The sequence below is a fragment of the Porites lutea genome, chromosome 6, assembly GCF_958299795.1.
Source record: "Porites lutea chromosome 6, jaPorLute2.1, whole genome shotgun sequence".
Lineage (NCBI taxonomy): Eukaryota > Metazoa > Cnidaria > Anthozoa > Scleractinia > Poritidae > Porites > Porites lutea.
This window is the reverse complement of record NC_133206.1, coordinates 10,848,265-10,861,078: the sequence shown is the minus strand read 5'-3', so window position 1 is coordinate 10,861,078 and position 12,814 is coordinate 10,848,265. Positions and strand designations below refer to the sequence as shown.

The 12,814-nt window shown below is 38.2% G+C and overlaps 1 protein-coding gene across 1 annotated transcript in view; it reads left to right on the top strand.

The window, feature by feature from the left end:
* The window catches only part of LOC140941159 (myosin-IIIb-like), a 34,931-nt gene that overhangs the window by 3,953 nt on the left and 18,164 nt on the right, over nt 1-12,814 (top strand). The window contains exons 3-11 of the mRNA XM_073390137.1: nt 256-401; nt 1,065-1,216; nt 2,714-2,810; nt 5,545-5,622; nt 7,513-7,587; nt 8,797-8,881; nt 9,875-9,987; nt 11,017-11,143; nt 11,664-11,782. Coding sequence (XP_073246238.1) covers nt 256-401; nt 1,065-1,216; nt 2,714-2,810; nt 5,545-5,622; nt 7,513-7,587; nt 8,797-8,881; nt 9,875-9,987; nt 11,017-11,143; nt 11,664-11,782 — 992 coding nt within the window. The remainder of the gene's footprint in view (nt 1-255; nt 402-1,064; nt 1,217-2,713; nt 2,811-5,544; nt 5,623-7,512; nt 7,588-8,796; nt 8,882-9,874; nt 9,988-11,016; nt 11,144-11,663; nt 11,783-12,814) is intronic.

The following is a 12,814-nucleotide window of genomic DNA, read 5'->3' as shown; positions in this document are numbered from 1 at the left end:
TATACAGAGCTGTCATTAAGGGCCATAACCGATAACACCTGTTACAGCTGAGCTAACTTGATTTTATGGGTTATCTGACACTGTAAGGGTTTTGGGAGATATTGAATTTTTATTTGCTACAGCTGCTCTAAAAATAAATGAGAGCCCTGCAATATTACTTTGAAACAAAGAAAATTAACATTTCAATTTAAACAAGGATAAAATAATATTTATAATTATGTCAAAGCTGAAAATGTTTTATTCATGTCCTCCTAGTCAAAACTAGAGGTATACCATCAAATTCTGTGGATGGAAACTTAACTAATCTTCCACCTGGGGACTTAGTTCATCTCAGTGGACCAGTTACAGAAGATGCCATTACCAGAGCGTTGCAACAAAGGAGTGCAGTAGGAGAGAACTATGTACGTACAAAAAACTCTTGTCCACCGTTCTGACTGTGTATGCTCTTCCTTGTATAATGTAGTGTGAAATTTCACTAGCAAGTTACTCCAGTTGTAGCTGGAAGAGGCAGGTGACAGGCTCTACCAATGTATGTTGCATGAATGTGGGATGACTTTAGTTTTTGTTTATACAGTTTAGCCTCCATGTGTGACCACCACCTAAAAGCAACCACCTCCCAAAAGTGATCACCTATCCAACACACCAAAATGTCCCTGTCAAAGCCCTAAATTTGGAACTTCTAGTAAATGACTATCTACTGTAAGTAACTGTGACCACTTTTCTTGGCTGATGGTTTAATAGTTTTCCATGGTCTGATCTCTACATTCACATGCACTGTGTAACTTTGAGGGCTTAAAGAATTTTTGATGACATTAAATGAAACTACACATATCCTAACTTAGAGAATGCGTGCATTAAATTATCTACATTGTACCATCAAGTAGATGTGTTGGGACCCCTTCTCGGATCCCTTGTGGTTCAATTCTCGTAAACAACCACCTGTCCTGTTAGTGACAACTAAGTCTTTGCATTTTGGGTGGTCGCTTATGGGAGGTTCGACTGTAGTTTTTAAGGCTTTGACTGTTGGTTTAGTTTTGTATACCTTTTTTTTTTTCAATTCTTAGACTAGTCTGGGTCCAGTCTTGATTGCTGTGAATTCATTTGACCAAGTGCAATCCAAATCTAGCTTTCAACACAGTCAGAAACTTCAGGAGGTGGTTCAAAGAGTAACAAGGAAGTTGGCAACCTCAGGTTCTCCTCAGGTTATTGTGCTAAGGTATGCATGCTTTCTTCCTTTGCTAAGATTTTTTTTAAATGCAATAAGTAAAGCTTCCCTTCTGGCAATTTTGCCAAAAAACACTTAGCTGTTTATACACTAAAGGTCGGGCCTGCACAGAAAGCAAAATGTGGGTTTAAAAGTGATACAGCACACAGTGACACGTCTTCTTTCACTTTTATTGTCCCTTTTTTTTCTTTTGCTGCTGGGCATTCACTAATTTTTGTTTTTGGGAAAAGAGTTTTTGGGAAAGCTTTTGGGATCATTGGATTAGATGGAAGGAAGTACAGGTGGGTGGTTCAGGGTGGGGGGCACATATGTCTGTCATCTGAATTTCAAATAAGGAAATATGGTCGTCTCGTGTTTTGAGGAGTAAGCCATGCCCCTGTTGGTATTTAACCCATCGTTATGTTGTTTGTTGCCTTTTCATCTAGTCTTATGTCGCTGTTTCAGGCCCATGTCGCTTGTCGGAATTTTACCCTAACAGGGCCTCTTCAGTTTGCATTTTTCTCTGGCCGCCTTGTCTGAATGGTGCTCATTTGAAAAATCTCTTTTCCCTGCATAAGTTTGTTGACAAAGTTGTCTTTGACTGTTGAAACTGATGTTGTCACTTAGTGATGCAAGGGACATTGGTCTGTGCCAGTGGTTATGAGTGGTTCAGGGGTGAATGGGTTAACATTTCATGACTTGTTAGCCACTTGGGGTTTCATTGGGGTAGCTGTAGGTAGAGAACTGTACATTTGACTCTCTCGTAACAGGTACCTCAGTAAAACAGACGCCTAGAGTTGGTCTCTGCCTTTTTTTACTCCTTTCATTTGATTTGATCGCGATAACATGGACATTGCCCTTAGACGGACACTTAGTACCGGTCCTAAAGGTGTTTTTCTGAGAGAGAGTCGACTGTATTTTCAATTAATAGAGCTTCCACCATGTATTCTAAGATAAGATGAACCAAGTGAAGAAATCAACTCAAACAGCAAATTTGCACCTCTTCTCCTGCCAGGTTTTCTTTCAGTTGATAGAGAGCTGTAGTATTGATGATGGCCACAGCAGTGAAAACATCACTTTTAAAATGAAGTTCTCAATTGTGTTTTTTAAAACTTTGTTGCAGTTATTCCAATTTGTTGAAAATGGCAAATGTAGGCAAATTCATTCCCCTGGAGTTGATTTCTTGGGAACTGCACTCAAGTTTAGAAAGAGAAAGAAAAATTTGTCATTACTTGTTCACGTCCTCCCATAAAACGTGAAATTAGGCATTTTCACGTCACAGTCAGTAAAGAAATGTACAAGTGTGCTGCACATGCAAAGTTGTTGTTTTGCTTAATAAACCTATTACTTTTTTGACATTCTCGTTGCCGTCGCCGTGGTCATTGCTAAATCTCCCTAATAAATCATTGTTTTAAAAAGCTGTGCCTCATGCTTAAAAGTGCATTTTTGGAGTTCTTCTGTAAGGTTGGCCTATATTAACCTTTAATTTGTCTTGTTTGTATTTTTCAGTGGCAATGGAGGGAGTGGAAAAACATTCACATCACAGGCTCTTGTGCAACATCTGATGGAACAAGCTGGAGGAGGTCTGGAGTCTGATATCTGCAAGGTTTGTATACATTTGTCAGACTACCAGGGATGTAGCTAAGAATAATATTGGCTGCAGAGAGCTAATTTCATGAGCGGGCCAAAGGATGATAACACCATCTGGACCAGATAATATCTATGTATCAGGTAGCTCAATTGGTTTCACTATTAGTCTATACTAAGCTGCTGCATAGTGATATATCTGGCGGATAGCGCTATCCAATGTTTGAACAACCAGGGCCTGAAAGAGATGTCAACACGCCAGCTCAAATTGCTCTGAAAAATGAAATATAGGTAATTTTGATGGTGAAGTTGAGTAAAAATGCGAGCTTGATTTGTTAAATAGCATGCTGAGCCTTTCCTTATAGCTACATGTACATCCCTGGCCTCGGTTGTTCAAAGGCTGGATAGCGCTATCAACCGGATAAATCACTATCCAGTGGATGGTGCAATTAGTTTCCATAATACTTATCCGCTGGATAGTGATTTATCCAGTGGATAGCCCTATCCAACGTTTGAACAACCGGGGCCTGGACTACACTTAAAAATAAAATAAATAAATAACTAACAATTTGCAGGTAACAAATCCACATAGTGGTTCTTCGTCTACCTGATTCCAGATCGAATTGGAATTTGGAAATGTTGGTTTTTGAGGAGAGGGGAAAACCGGAGTACCCGGAGAAAAACCTCTCAGAGCAAGGGAGAGAACCAACAACAAACTCAACCCACATATTATGGCGTCGATGCCGGGATTTGAACCCGGGCCACATTGGTGGGAGGCAAGTGCTCTCACCACTGCGCCACCCTTGCTCCCAAACACTTAAGACGAAGACAGAGATTTTATGTAAATTTGTCCCAAATTTTAATTTTAGATTTTTTGTTTTCGTAATGCGTGACCAACTTGTGTCAGAAAAAGTGTATTGAAGCTTGTACAGGACAACTCGGATTAATATCAATCGGATTAATATTAATCCTAATGATTATTATAATTCAGTAATAGATTATTATAATCCAGTAATAGATTATTATAATCCATTACTGAGGTTTGAGCCGTGCCTTGATCAATTAGGATTACTGTTAATCTTATGTAGGATTAATATTAATCAGATTAATATTAATCCTAATATTAGATCCAGTAATAGATTATTATAATCCATAACTGAGCTTTGAACCGTACCTTAAACGATTAGGATTGGTGGATCTGTTTGTTTGTTAATTTGCTTGTTTATGTTTGGCGTGTAGGCTTTCATATAAGGAATATTTGCCATATATTCTTCCTGACAAGAGATGTAGATTATGTTGCAAACTGTAGAATTAACTGAATTGATAATTAAATGACACCATTAATTTAATTCTGAATTTTGCTTTATTCAGTTTACATATATTACAGCGCACTACTTTCCTGTACAACAACGTCATCGACAGATTTTACAATGTTCATGCTTCTTATCTTCTCACTTCAAAGTCACTGAAAGCGTTTTCTACTTGCTCGGCATCCCTTTCATTAACGTTAAACACCACGCGTACTTTGTGAGCTCTTGCTGGTCGACCGGAATCTCCCCTACTCCACTTTGCATCTTCAACCACTAAGCTAGGAATAAATGCGAAGCTATGAACCTGATGCCCCACCATAATTAATTGTTAAAACAGCTGAAATATTTTTTTCGTGAACTTAACATCACATACAATATACTTACCATGTCAGTTCCCAGATAATATTTTCATCCACGAAGGGCGCCAAGAGACGGGAGAAATTCATGTTCATAGTCGCCATCGTGATATGCCGGCTCCGAACCTTGAAACAGTTAGTGTCTTTGGGATTGTCGCGATTCCTACGCAGCTGGTAGTTATTCCCTTTCTTAAGGTCCCCTTTCTTGTAAAAACACATACCCACTGCACGGATTCGCTGGCCCAGAGGCGCTTGTTCCTTTTCATTTACTTCTAAGCTCAACATCGCTACCAACTCTAACATATGCAAGTGATCGTGTGACTGATGTGATCAGTGTTATGTCCTGTCAGTCCCTTGTTCAGCGTGTAATGTCTGCAGTTTGTCTGTCATAGCTCTGATCTGGATTATAATAGAGATTAATATTAATCCGGATGATTATTATTAATAATAATCTAATCCTTCCAATTTTTGCCGTGCTTTAATCTATTACTGGATTATAATAATCTATTACTGGATTATAATAATCTATTACTGGATTATAATAACCATATTATAATCTATTATTATTATAATCCACGGATTAATATTAATCCGAGTTGTCCTGCTTGTACTTTACTGAAGCTTTGGTCATGTTGTGCATATGTTTAGACTTCTCCCAGAGTGTACCTACGTAAATGATGATATGTAACATAATGAGACATTGTGAGTATTGTGCACAAGAAGAATGACTTGTACTAAAAACTAATTAGAACTCTTTTCAGTAATCAGAGAACAAAAAATTTGCTTTGAAGTATTGTTCTCATCTACTGTGTAGCTGTCAGTTATGTTTATTATTAATTATTATCCTGTCCAGACTTTATTTACTTTAGCTTTTTACAATTTGGGCTTACATACCCAAAATGTATGAAATAATTTTCAAATGGGAGTCAGAGTAAATTTGATGAAAAACACCTTCCGTTTGCTAGTTTTTGAGACATTAAGTTTTAATTTTCAGATAAGCATTAACTTTTGTCTTTGAATTTGACAGGTAGCTGAAAGCAATCATGTTATCAAATAATGCATAGTTAACTGGTTTTTCTTTTCACAGCATTTTTTAGCCTCCATCACAGTGATCCAGTCTTTAGGAAATGCAAAAACAGCAACAAACTCTGACTCTTCCAGAATAGTAAGTCTCTTTCGCTAAACAAATGTTTATTACTTTTCAGCAGTCAGAGTTGTTTCTTAACAATGTAAATAACTTATTTTTGCTGTGACAGTACAGTGCAAAAGCTGTCAAGATGAAAGAAAGGAAAATTTTCAGTATTCATTAAACTCTCAATTGGAACAATTAATTGAATACCTGACCCTGTTGAAATAGAATGTAGGGAAGTTTAAATTCATCTGAGCTGGTAGTGTACATTCTATCCAAATAAGTTTAATTCCTATCCAAAACACCAAAATTTTCCCTGCCTAAGCCCTGTAAATGACCACCTCTCTCAAGTCACTTTGACCACTACTGGCCTGACGGATTTACAGTTTTTCATTAATTGTTTTTAACCTTTTGTAAGCATGGTGTGTTCTCTTTGTTCGCTGTACGCACCACGCCACTCTTTGTATACAAAGAACTCTCAGTGGAACTAGATGTAAATGTAACTTAAAAATTATTGTATGCAATAAAATCTGCCAACAAGTAGATGTGTCTAGACCACTTCTCAGCAGAGGACACCTCTAGTTTAATTGTCATAAGTGATCACTTCCTATAAGTGACCTCTAAATCTTTGCCTTTTGGTTGGTCGATTGCAGGAGGTTTGATGATAGTTTAATCCTCAGGGCTGAGTTTTTCAAAGCTGGGTTAAGATAACCCAGGGTTAGTGCGAGATTTGAATTCAGATTTGAAAGCTTAGAAAGCATTTCAGTTTAATTCTTTTTGTCTACAAGTTGATGATTGGAAGCTCTAAAAATAGCACAGAAAATTATCCAAGAAAATGCTTTTGAACACATGAAAAAGAAACCTGGGTTAAATTTAACCCCTCAGGGCTCGAAATTAATTTTTTGGATAACTAACCCTTCGGGTTAGTGGACATAAATATTACTAACCAAATTATAAATTTTATTATCCAAGAATCTGTTCTTTAACTATTGAAAGTACTGCTACTAAATGGGGCAACTCAACGAATGGATGGATTGGTTCAAATTTAATGATGATCTGCAGAACGAAATAATGATATAGAAAATTTACTGCTCGTTTACATTTTCCTTTTAATTACGTTACGCGAGGGCGGGAAAATCACCATAAACACTGAAAACGTTGTTTGTTGAGACTCATCGAACTGCAGCCAGGTGAATGCCTTTTTCGATTCCTGGCTTGGTAGAAAGTTCTTTCTTTCTTCATACGTTCTCCGCGCGGGAGCCTTCTTTAGTGTTTGAAACTGAAAGTCGTTGTTCTCGATCTTCCATTTCCTCTTCACAAATTTTGGGCGACGACCTTTTTCTGAAAATACTATCCAAGCATCTCTGTATTTGATCTGTATAATAAATAGGTTGCAGGGTGTGAACGAGCCACTTGCAAAAGATACATTTTTTAGGCTGCGTCCAGATCTCCCCACCCATTTCAAAAGCCTGGTTACCTTGAGTTCTGTGAAATGTGCGTTTTTCGTTCTGTTCGATTATGCTGTAAGCATATCTGTTAGAACAATAAATTGATCGAGATAGAACACAATGTTATGTAAAAAAGAAAGAGGTGTAACATTTTCAATGACAGAAATTTTTACTAACCGTGTCGGCATAGTAAGGCTCATTTTTAGTAACCAAACGCTAGAAACTACTAACCTTTGGTTAACGGGTTACCGTTAATTTCGAGCCCTGCAGGTAAAGTGCTAATCGGCCTTTAAACAACTGGGCCCTGATGTGTAGTTCCAGAAAATATCCATACTCCCTATAAAGGGTACTTTCGCTTTAGACCCCCACCCCCCTGGATTTTCCAAATCAGGGAATATGAATATTTCCTGGAACTACTCAATTAGTGATGCATTTTAGGCTCACAATTATTGGTTGTAATAAATTTTTGTTTTATTAGGGCAATTTTTTTGAGCTTCACCTGTCTGATGGCTTGATATCCAGAACGAAAATTCAGTGCTACCTTCTCGATTCTGTAAGTTATCTTCATTTAATTTGCAAGTGTAAATTTTATACAGTCTTCAGCTGGAAAGATCACTCACTGATTATAATATCCAGTTTGATTACCACTGATACATGTATATAAAGGACAAACACTCATACTTGTACATAGCTGATGTAGGTGGAAGTACTTTAGGTCACAGAATACCAAAGTATATTTAAACCTACCGGGCAACAAAAACGTGCAACTTGTTTTGCAACATTGCTCCAAAACGAGTTTAATAGCCACGTTGCGCGTTTTACCACCCACGAATCAAACCTGTCTTGCAACAGATCAGGTTGTTGCAAGTCGGGGGAAAACTGACTTTTGATTGGATAAAATTTCGCGGGAGTCACCCCATACACGGGAGTTACGTCACTTGTTGCAAAACAAGTTTGCCTTGGGCCAGTAAAACGCGCAACATGTACAGTTTTTGTTGCCAAAAGTAGAACTACTCTCTACTTTCTGTAACAAATTTTTGCAACCTGTAAAAACCTGATTTGTTGCAAGACAGGTTTAAATGTGACTACGCAATATCACTTTTCAATTCGTTTTGCAGCAATGTTGCAGAACAAGTTGCACGTTTTTGTTGCCCGTTTTATTGTACCTTCAGAGAGTACTACTACCTGTTTCTTGTGGAAATTGTAGTCCACTGTATGGTTGCCCCCCAAGCAGTATGGAGACAAAGAAAATCGAGAATCAACTTAGGTTAAAAAATTTTATCCTGAATTTAATTTTGACCTGTACAATACACACTGCACTCGTCTGGTATGCTCCTATATAATCATGATTAAAGGAGGGCATATCTGAGAATGTGGTGTGTTCTCTGAAGTTTACTTTGTGTTTTTCTCGTGCGGTTGATGCATTAGATAAATGTTTAGTCCTAAACTTATCGGCTTCTATACTCCCCTGGGTGGAGTTAGAGAGTTAATGCAACTCAAGGTTTCTTGATTAAAGAAAATATGACACTTGTAAGTATCCCTGAAGTATGGTAGAAATCGGGCCACAAACTACTGAACTTTAGGGCTGTTGTTGAGCTTGCTTGTAACTACGTGCCTGTCCTCCATGTGTTATGCAGTAAACTAGGTTTTGAAATTATAAGATTTTTTTCCCTCACTTGCGCATGCAAAACATCAGCATTCAAAACAGCGACAATGAAAATCATAGCTCTGCCTTAAAAGTTCACATTATTAACTTTTACAGACAAGAGTTGCCTGTCCAGCTGCTCAAGAGAGAAATTTTCACATATTTTATCAGTTACTTTATGGTATAACTCAAGAGGAAAGAGGTACAGCCATCATTAAGTTTATACTAAAAATTCATACTGTATTACAGTGAAAACCGGTCAAGAGTACATCGGGAGAATAAACTTTGGACTTGATTCTTTCAATATTTAGTTCATTATTGGTGTTCAATATGGAGTTCTCCGGTTGAAGGATTAAAAAACCAAAATAAATCTATATTTATAATAATTTGGAGAAATATAAACAAGTAAAAACCAACGAGGTAATGTTCTGACGTTTGGGCGACTTCATGACGCCATTTTCAAGGAATTGGAAATACCGGTAAACACTTGCGAGTTCAAAAAGAAGAGTTTCAATCCGTTTTGTTTAGAAAAAAAAGTCTGTCTGCCTCTGCTTTAGTTATGCAAATTTAGCGTAGTTTAACTCTTGTTGAATTCGCATCTATTTGTTTCCTATTCCATTTCGTTATGGGGTCGCCGGAAAGTTGGAACAATATTTTGTTAGCTTTTACATGTTGATACAACAATCTTTGAGTAAAGAATTGAATTCTGAAAAGATTAGTGACTCCTTAAAGCGGAAGATCGAGGAGTCAGTCTTAATGAACAAAATTAAAATGCAGAGGAATTAGAAATCGGATATGAAGAGTTTTTATGGCCCAGGAAAGTCTTTTCGTACCCTAGATGTCAGAGACTTTTTATGCACGGTTTCCGACGCATCCTGCCACGCGCGAGGAAAAACAACCTCTGGTACCCAGGGTAGCCTCTGGCTGCTCGAGACTCTGGCTGTTTCTGTCGAGCGCGGGCTTATTTCCCGAACAGCGGCTGGTAATTGAGCCCAGCTGCAAAGGCCGACAACAAGAATAACATGAACTACTTCCGAGATTTGAATGAAATCCTTAACATCTCTCTCCAAAACTCTGTGTTCACTTAGAATAATATTTTGTGGGAGTATGTGGTAATAATCTCTGTCTTGAAGGAAAATACAGGTCAATAGCAATAGAGTTTGTTTATTTCTTGTGGGGTGTTCTCCTTTTGTAGTCAAACTACATCTGCAAGGATACAGCGTTCACTCTTTGTCATACTTGAATAAAAGTCTCATTCCTTATTCTGAAGATGAGGAAGAATACAGAGCTAGATTTGAGAGATGGAGAGTAAGTTTACTTGATGCTGAATAAATAAGGCAGTTTTACAACACTCATACTTTCCTCTGTGTTTTTCTTATTTTCGTTTTTATCTATTGGTCATTTTGTGTGTTGAGTTGTCTATTGTTCCTTTATTTACAGTTTGTTGCCGTGTTGCTCTAAATTTTTGTGGGTTGAAATGTTTTTGGTTTTTTCTGCGTTTAGCGAAAAAAAAAAGAATTAGGCTGGTTTTCACTAGCGACGGAGTCGGAGTCGGAGTCGTAAGAGCGCTTATGACTCAGTGAAAATCAAAACTCGGAGTCGTAAGCGGAGTCATAAGCGCGACGGAATCGGAGTCAGAAGAGTCGGAACGTTTCCATTTCTTCCGACTCCACTTACGACTCCGTCGCTTACGTTCCGCTTATGATCTAGTGAAAACCAGATTGTCGGAGTCGGAAGCAGAAGCGGAAGGATAAACCAATCACAATGCACGTTCCCACGCTTTGTAATTGGTTTGGTTCCTCTTCTTCTGCTTCCGAATCCGACAATCTGGTTTTCACTGGATCATAAGCGTCATAAGCGGAACGTAAGCGACGGAGTCGTAAGTGGAATCGGGACGTTGTTTTCACTAGATCGTAAGCTCTACGCCTCTGATTACGACTCCGACTCCGACTCCGTCACTATTGAACCGGTGTCTTTGTAGCGCACGTCTATCTCAAGGAGCACTAGCTGTTATTGAATGATAAGGATTACTGTAATTCTGTTTTCCATTTGCTTAGTATTGTTAAAAAAGTGTTTAATTCGATTGCTTGTACTCTATTAAAAAACAACAACAAACAAACGAAAATGTTACCAATCTTTTGAACGCGACTTTCTGAAAATCGCAAAAATCATTGCCGTATTGAAAAAGTACTGCCCTAATCGTAAATGCAAAACAGCGAAAAAACTCCTAATGAGAAATGGGAAAAAATTGAAAGAATTATATTGTTTAAAAGTAACACACATTAAAAGGTTTTCAGTAGCTTAGCGCTTACTGCAAAGTTAATTTTTTTTCCTCAGGCTGCTTTAGCAACTTTAGGAATTCCATTTCTTGATGTGTTGAGAATATTAGTGGCAATCTTACTACTTGGGAATGTGGAGTTTGTTGATGGTGAAGGCTTAGAGCTCGATGTCAAAGGAAACAATGGTAGGTTGTTACGGCAATGATGAGCAAAACAAACCGTAAGGTAGTATGAACAGTGTTTCTAAGTTGGCGATCATTTAGCGATCTAAGTTAACGAGCACCTTCAAAAATTACATGACCATCAAAATCAAGGGAATGTCTTCGGGAGTTTGACGTTTACAGTGTCTTACATTTGATATTTTATTGTATGGCTAAAAGTTTTACTTTTTCTTTTTACTATTAAATATATCAGTTTTCTATGCTTGTCATATATTACGAAATTTTTTCTTTAATGTTTTACGTGAGGCAAGAATTAGCCGGCAGGCAAGCTCTCTATTTGATGGATATGGCGAAAAGTCATTCGCGAGCAGCACACGAAACGAGACGCGAGAGCGCGAGGTTTTGACGCGCGCTTGCGCGTTCGCTCGCGGGGAGAGCTCTCTCGCAAGGATAGGCAAGACATGTGTTAAGACCCGTTTACCTAGCATTTGGTAACCTTCGGTTATTTTATTTGTAACTATTCATTGCTTTCTTTTGATAATAGAGATTAAAGCAGTTGCTGCTTTGCTTGGTGTATCTGGTGTTTCATTGTACAGAGGCCTGTCAACAAAGACCAAGAATGTTAGAGGGCAGATTCTTAGGTCACTGTGCGATGCAGCAACTGTAAGTACAATATTTCTTTTTTACAGTTTTTGCAGATGGTACACTAGCCTGTGTGGTAGGCGCAAGAAAGAGGAGGGGGGAGGGGTGGGGGAGAAAAGCGCTTAAGGGAAAAGGGAGAGGGTCACTTTCCTTCTCTACCCAACCCTAGTCTTTGATAGATTGCGCTCGCAAAAGTAGCATAATTATGCTTGTTTTTGTAAATTATGCCCATTTTAGAAAAAAATGCAGAGCCTTATACTTCTACTTGGTAAAAACACCCAAATATCTATGCAACAGACAAGTAAATGGCAAACACATTTACCCTATTTACAACTGGAAACTTTACTAGTGCGTGATTCATTGTAAATGCCATGACTTTTATCACTGTATGCAGTCACTGTTGCAGACGCCATCTTGGGTAACCGAGCAAGTTGTGCGCATGTGTAAGTCCTGTGGAAAGAGTCCTTGCTCACTTCCAGTGGGATCCCGGTTCCATTAACGTGTCAATCAGCAGACAAAAAAATGATTTTGTTGCTAAGGGTAAATTTGCCCGTAACATTGATCTCGGGCCAAAAAAATTGGTTGCATGATCGATAAATGACAGCAGTGCTTTTTTCGGAAAATAGACGAAAATTATGCTCGTAACGATGAATTATTAAAAAAAAAAAAATTGCTAGCGCAATCTATCTAAGCCCACCCAATCCCCTCTCCCCTTTTCCTGCCCTACCCTTCCCCCCCCCCCCCCCCCCCTGGACACCTGCGATGGAGACCTATGGTACGCTTTCATGAATAGAAATGCTTGTGGTTGAAACATAAGTTGAAACCGTGGCCAGTTAGTGACACGAATCGGTAGTTTACATCGTGCCTCACAATTTTTGGGAAAAAAACCTAATACCAATATCAGTAAACTGAAAACCTGTCATTTTAATTTAAATGTTAAGTTTAATTTCTGAGATATGTTGGTCACGTATTGCTGTAAAGATACATCCTGCTGATTGAATTTGTGTTTATAAAGAGCATGTTAGTTTTTTGTCCCCGGCCATGTTTGTATCA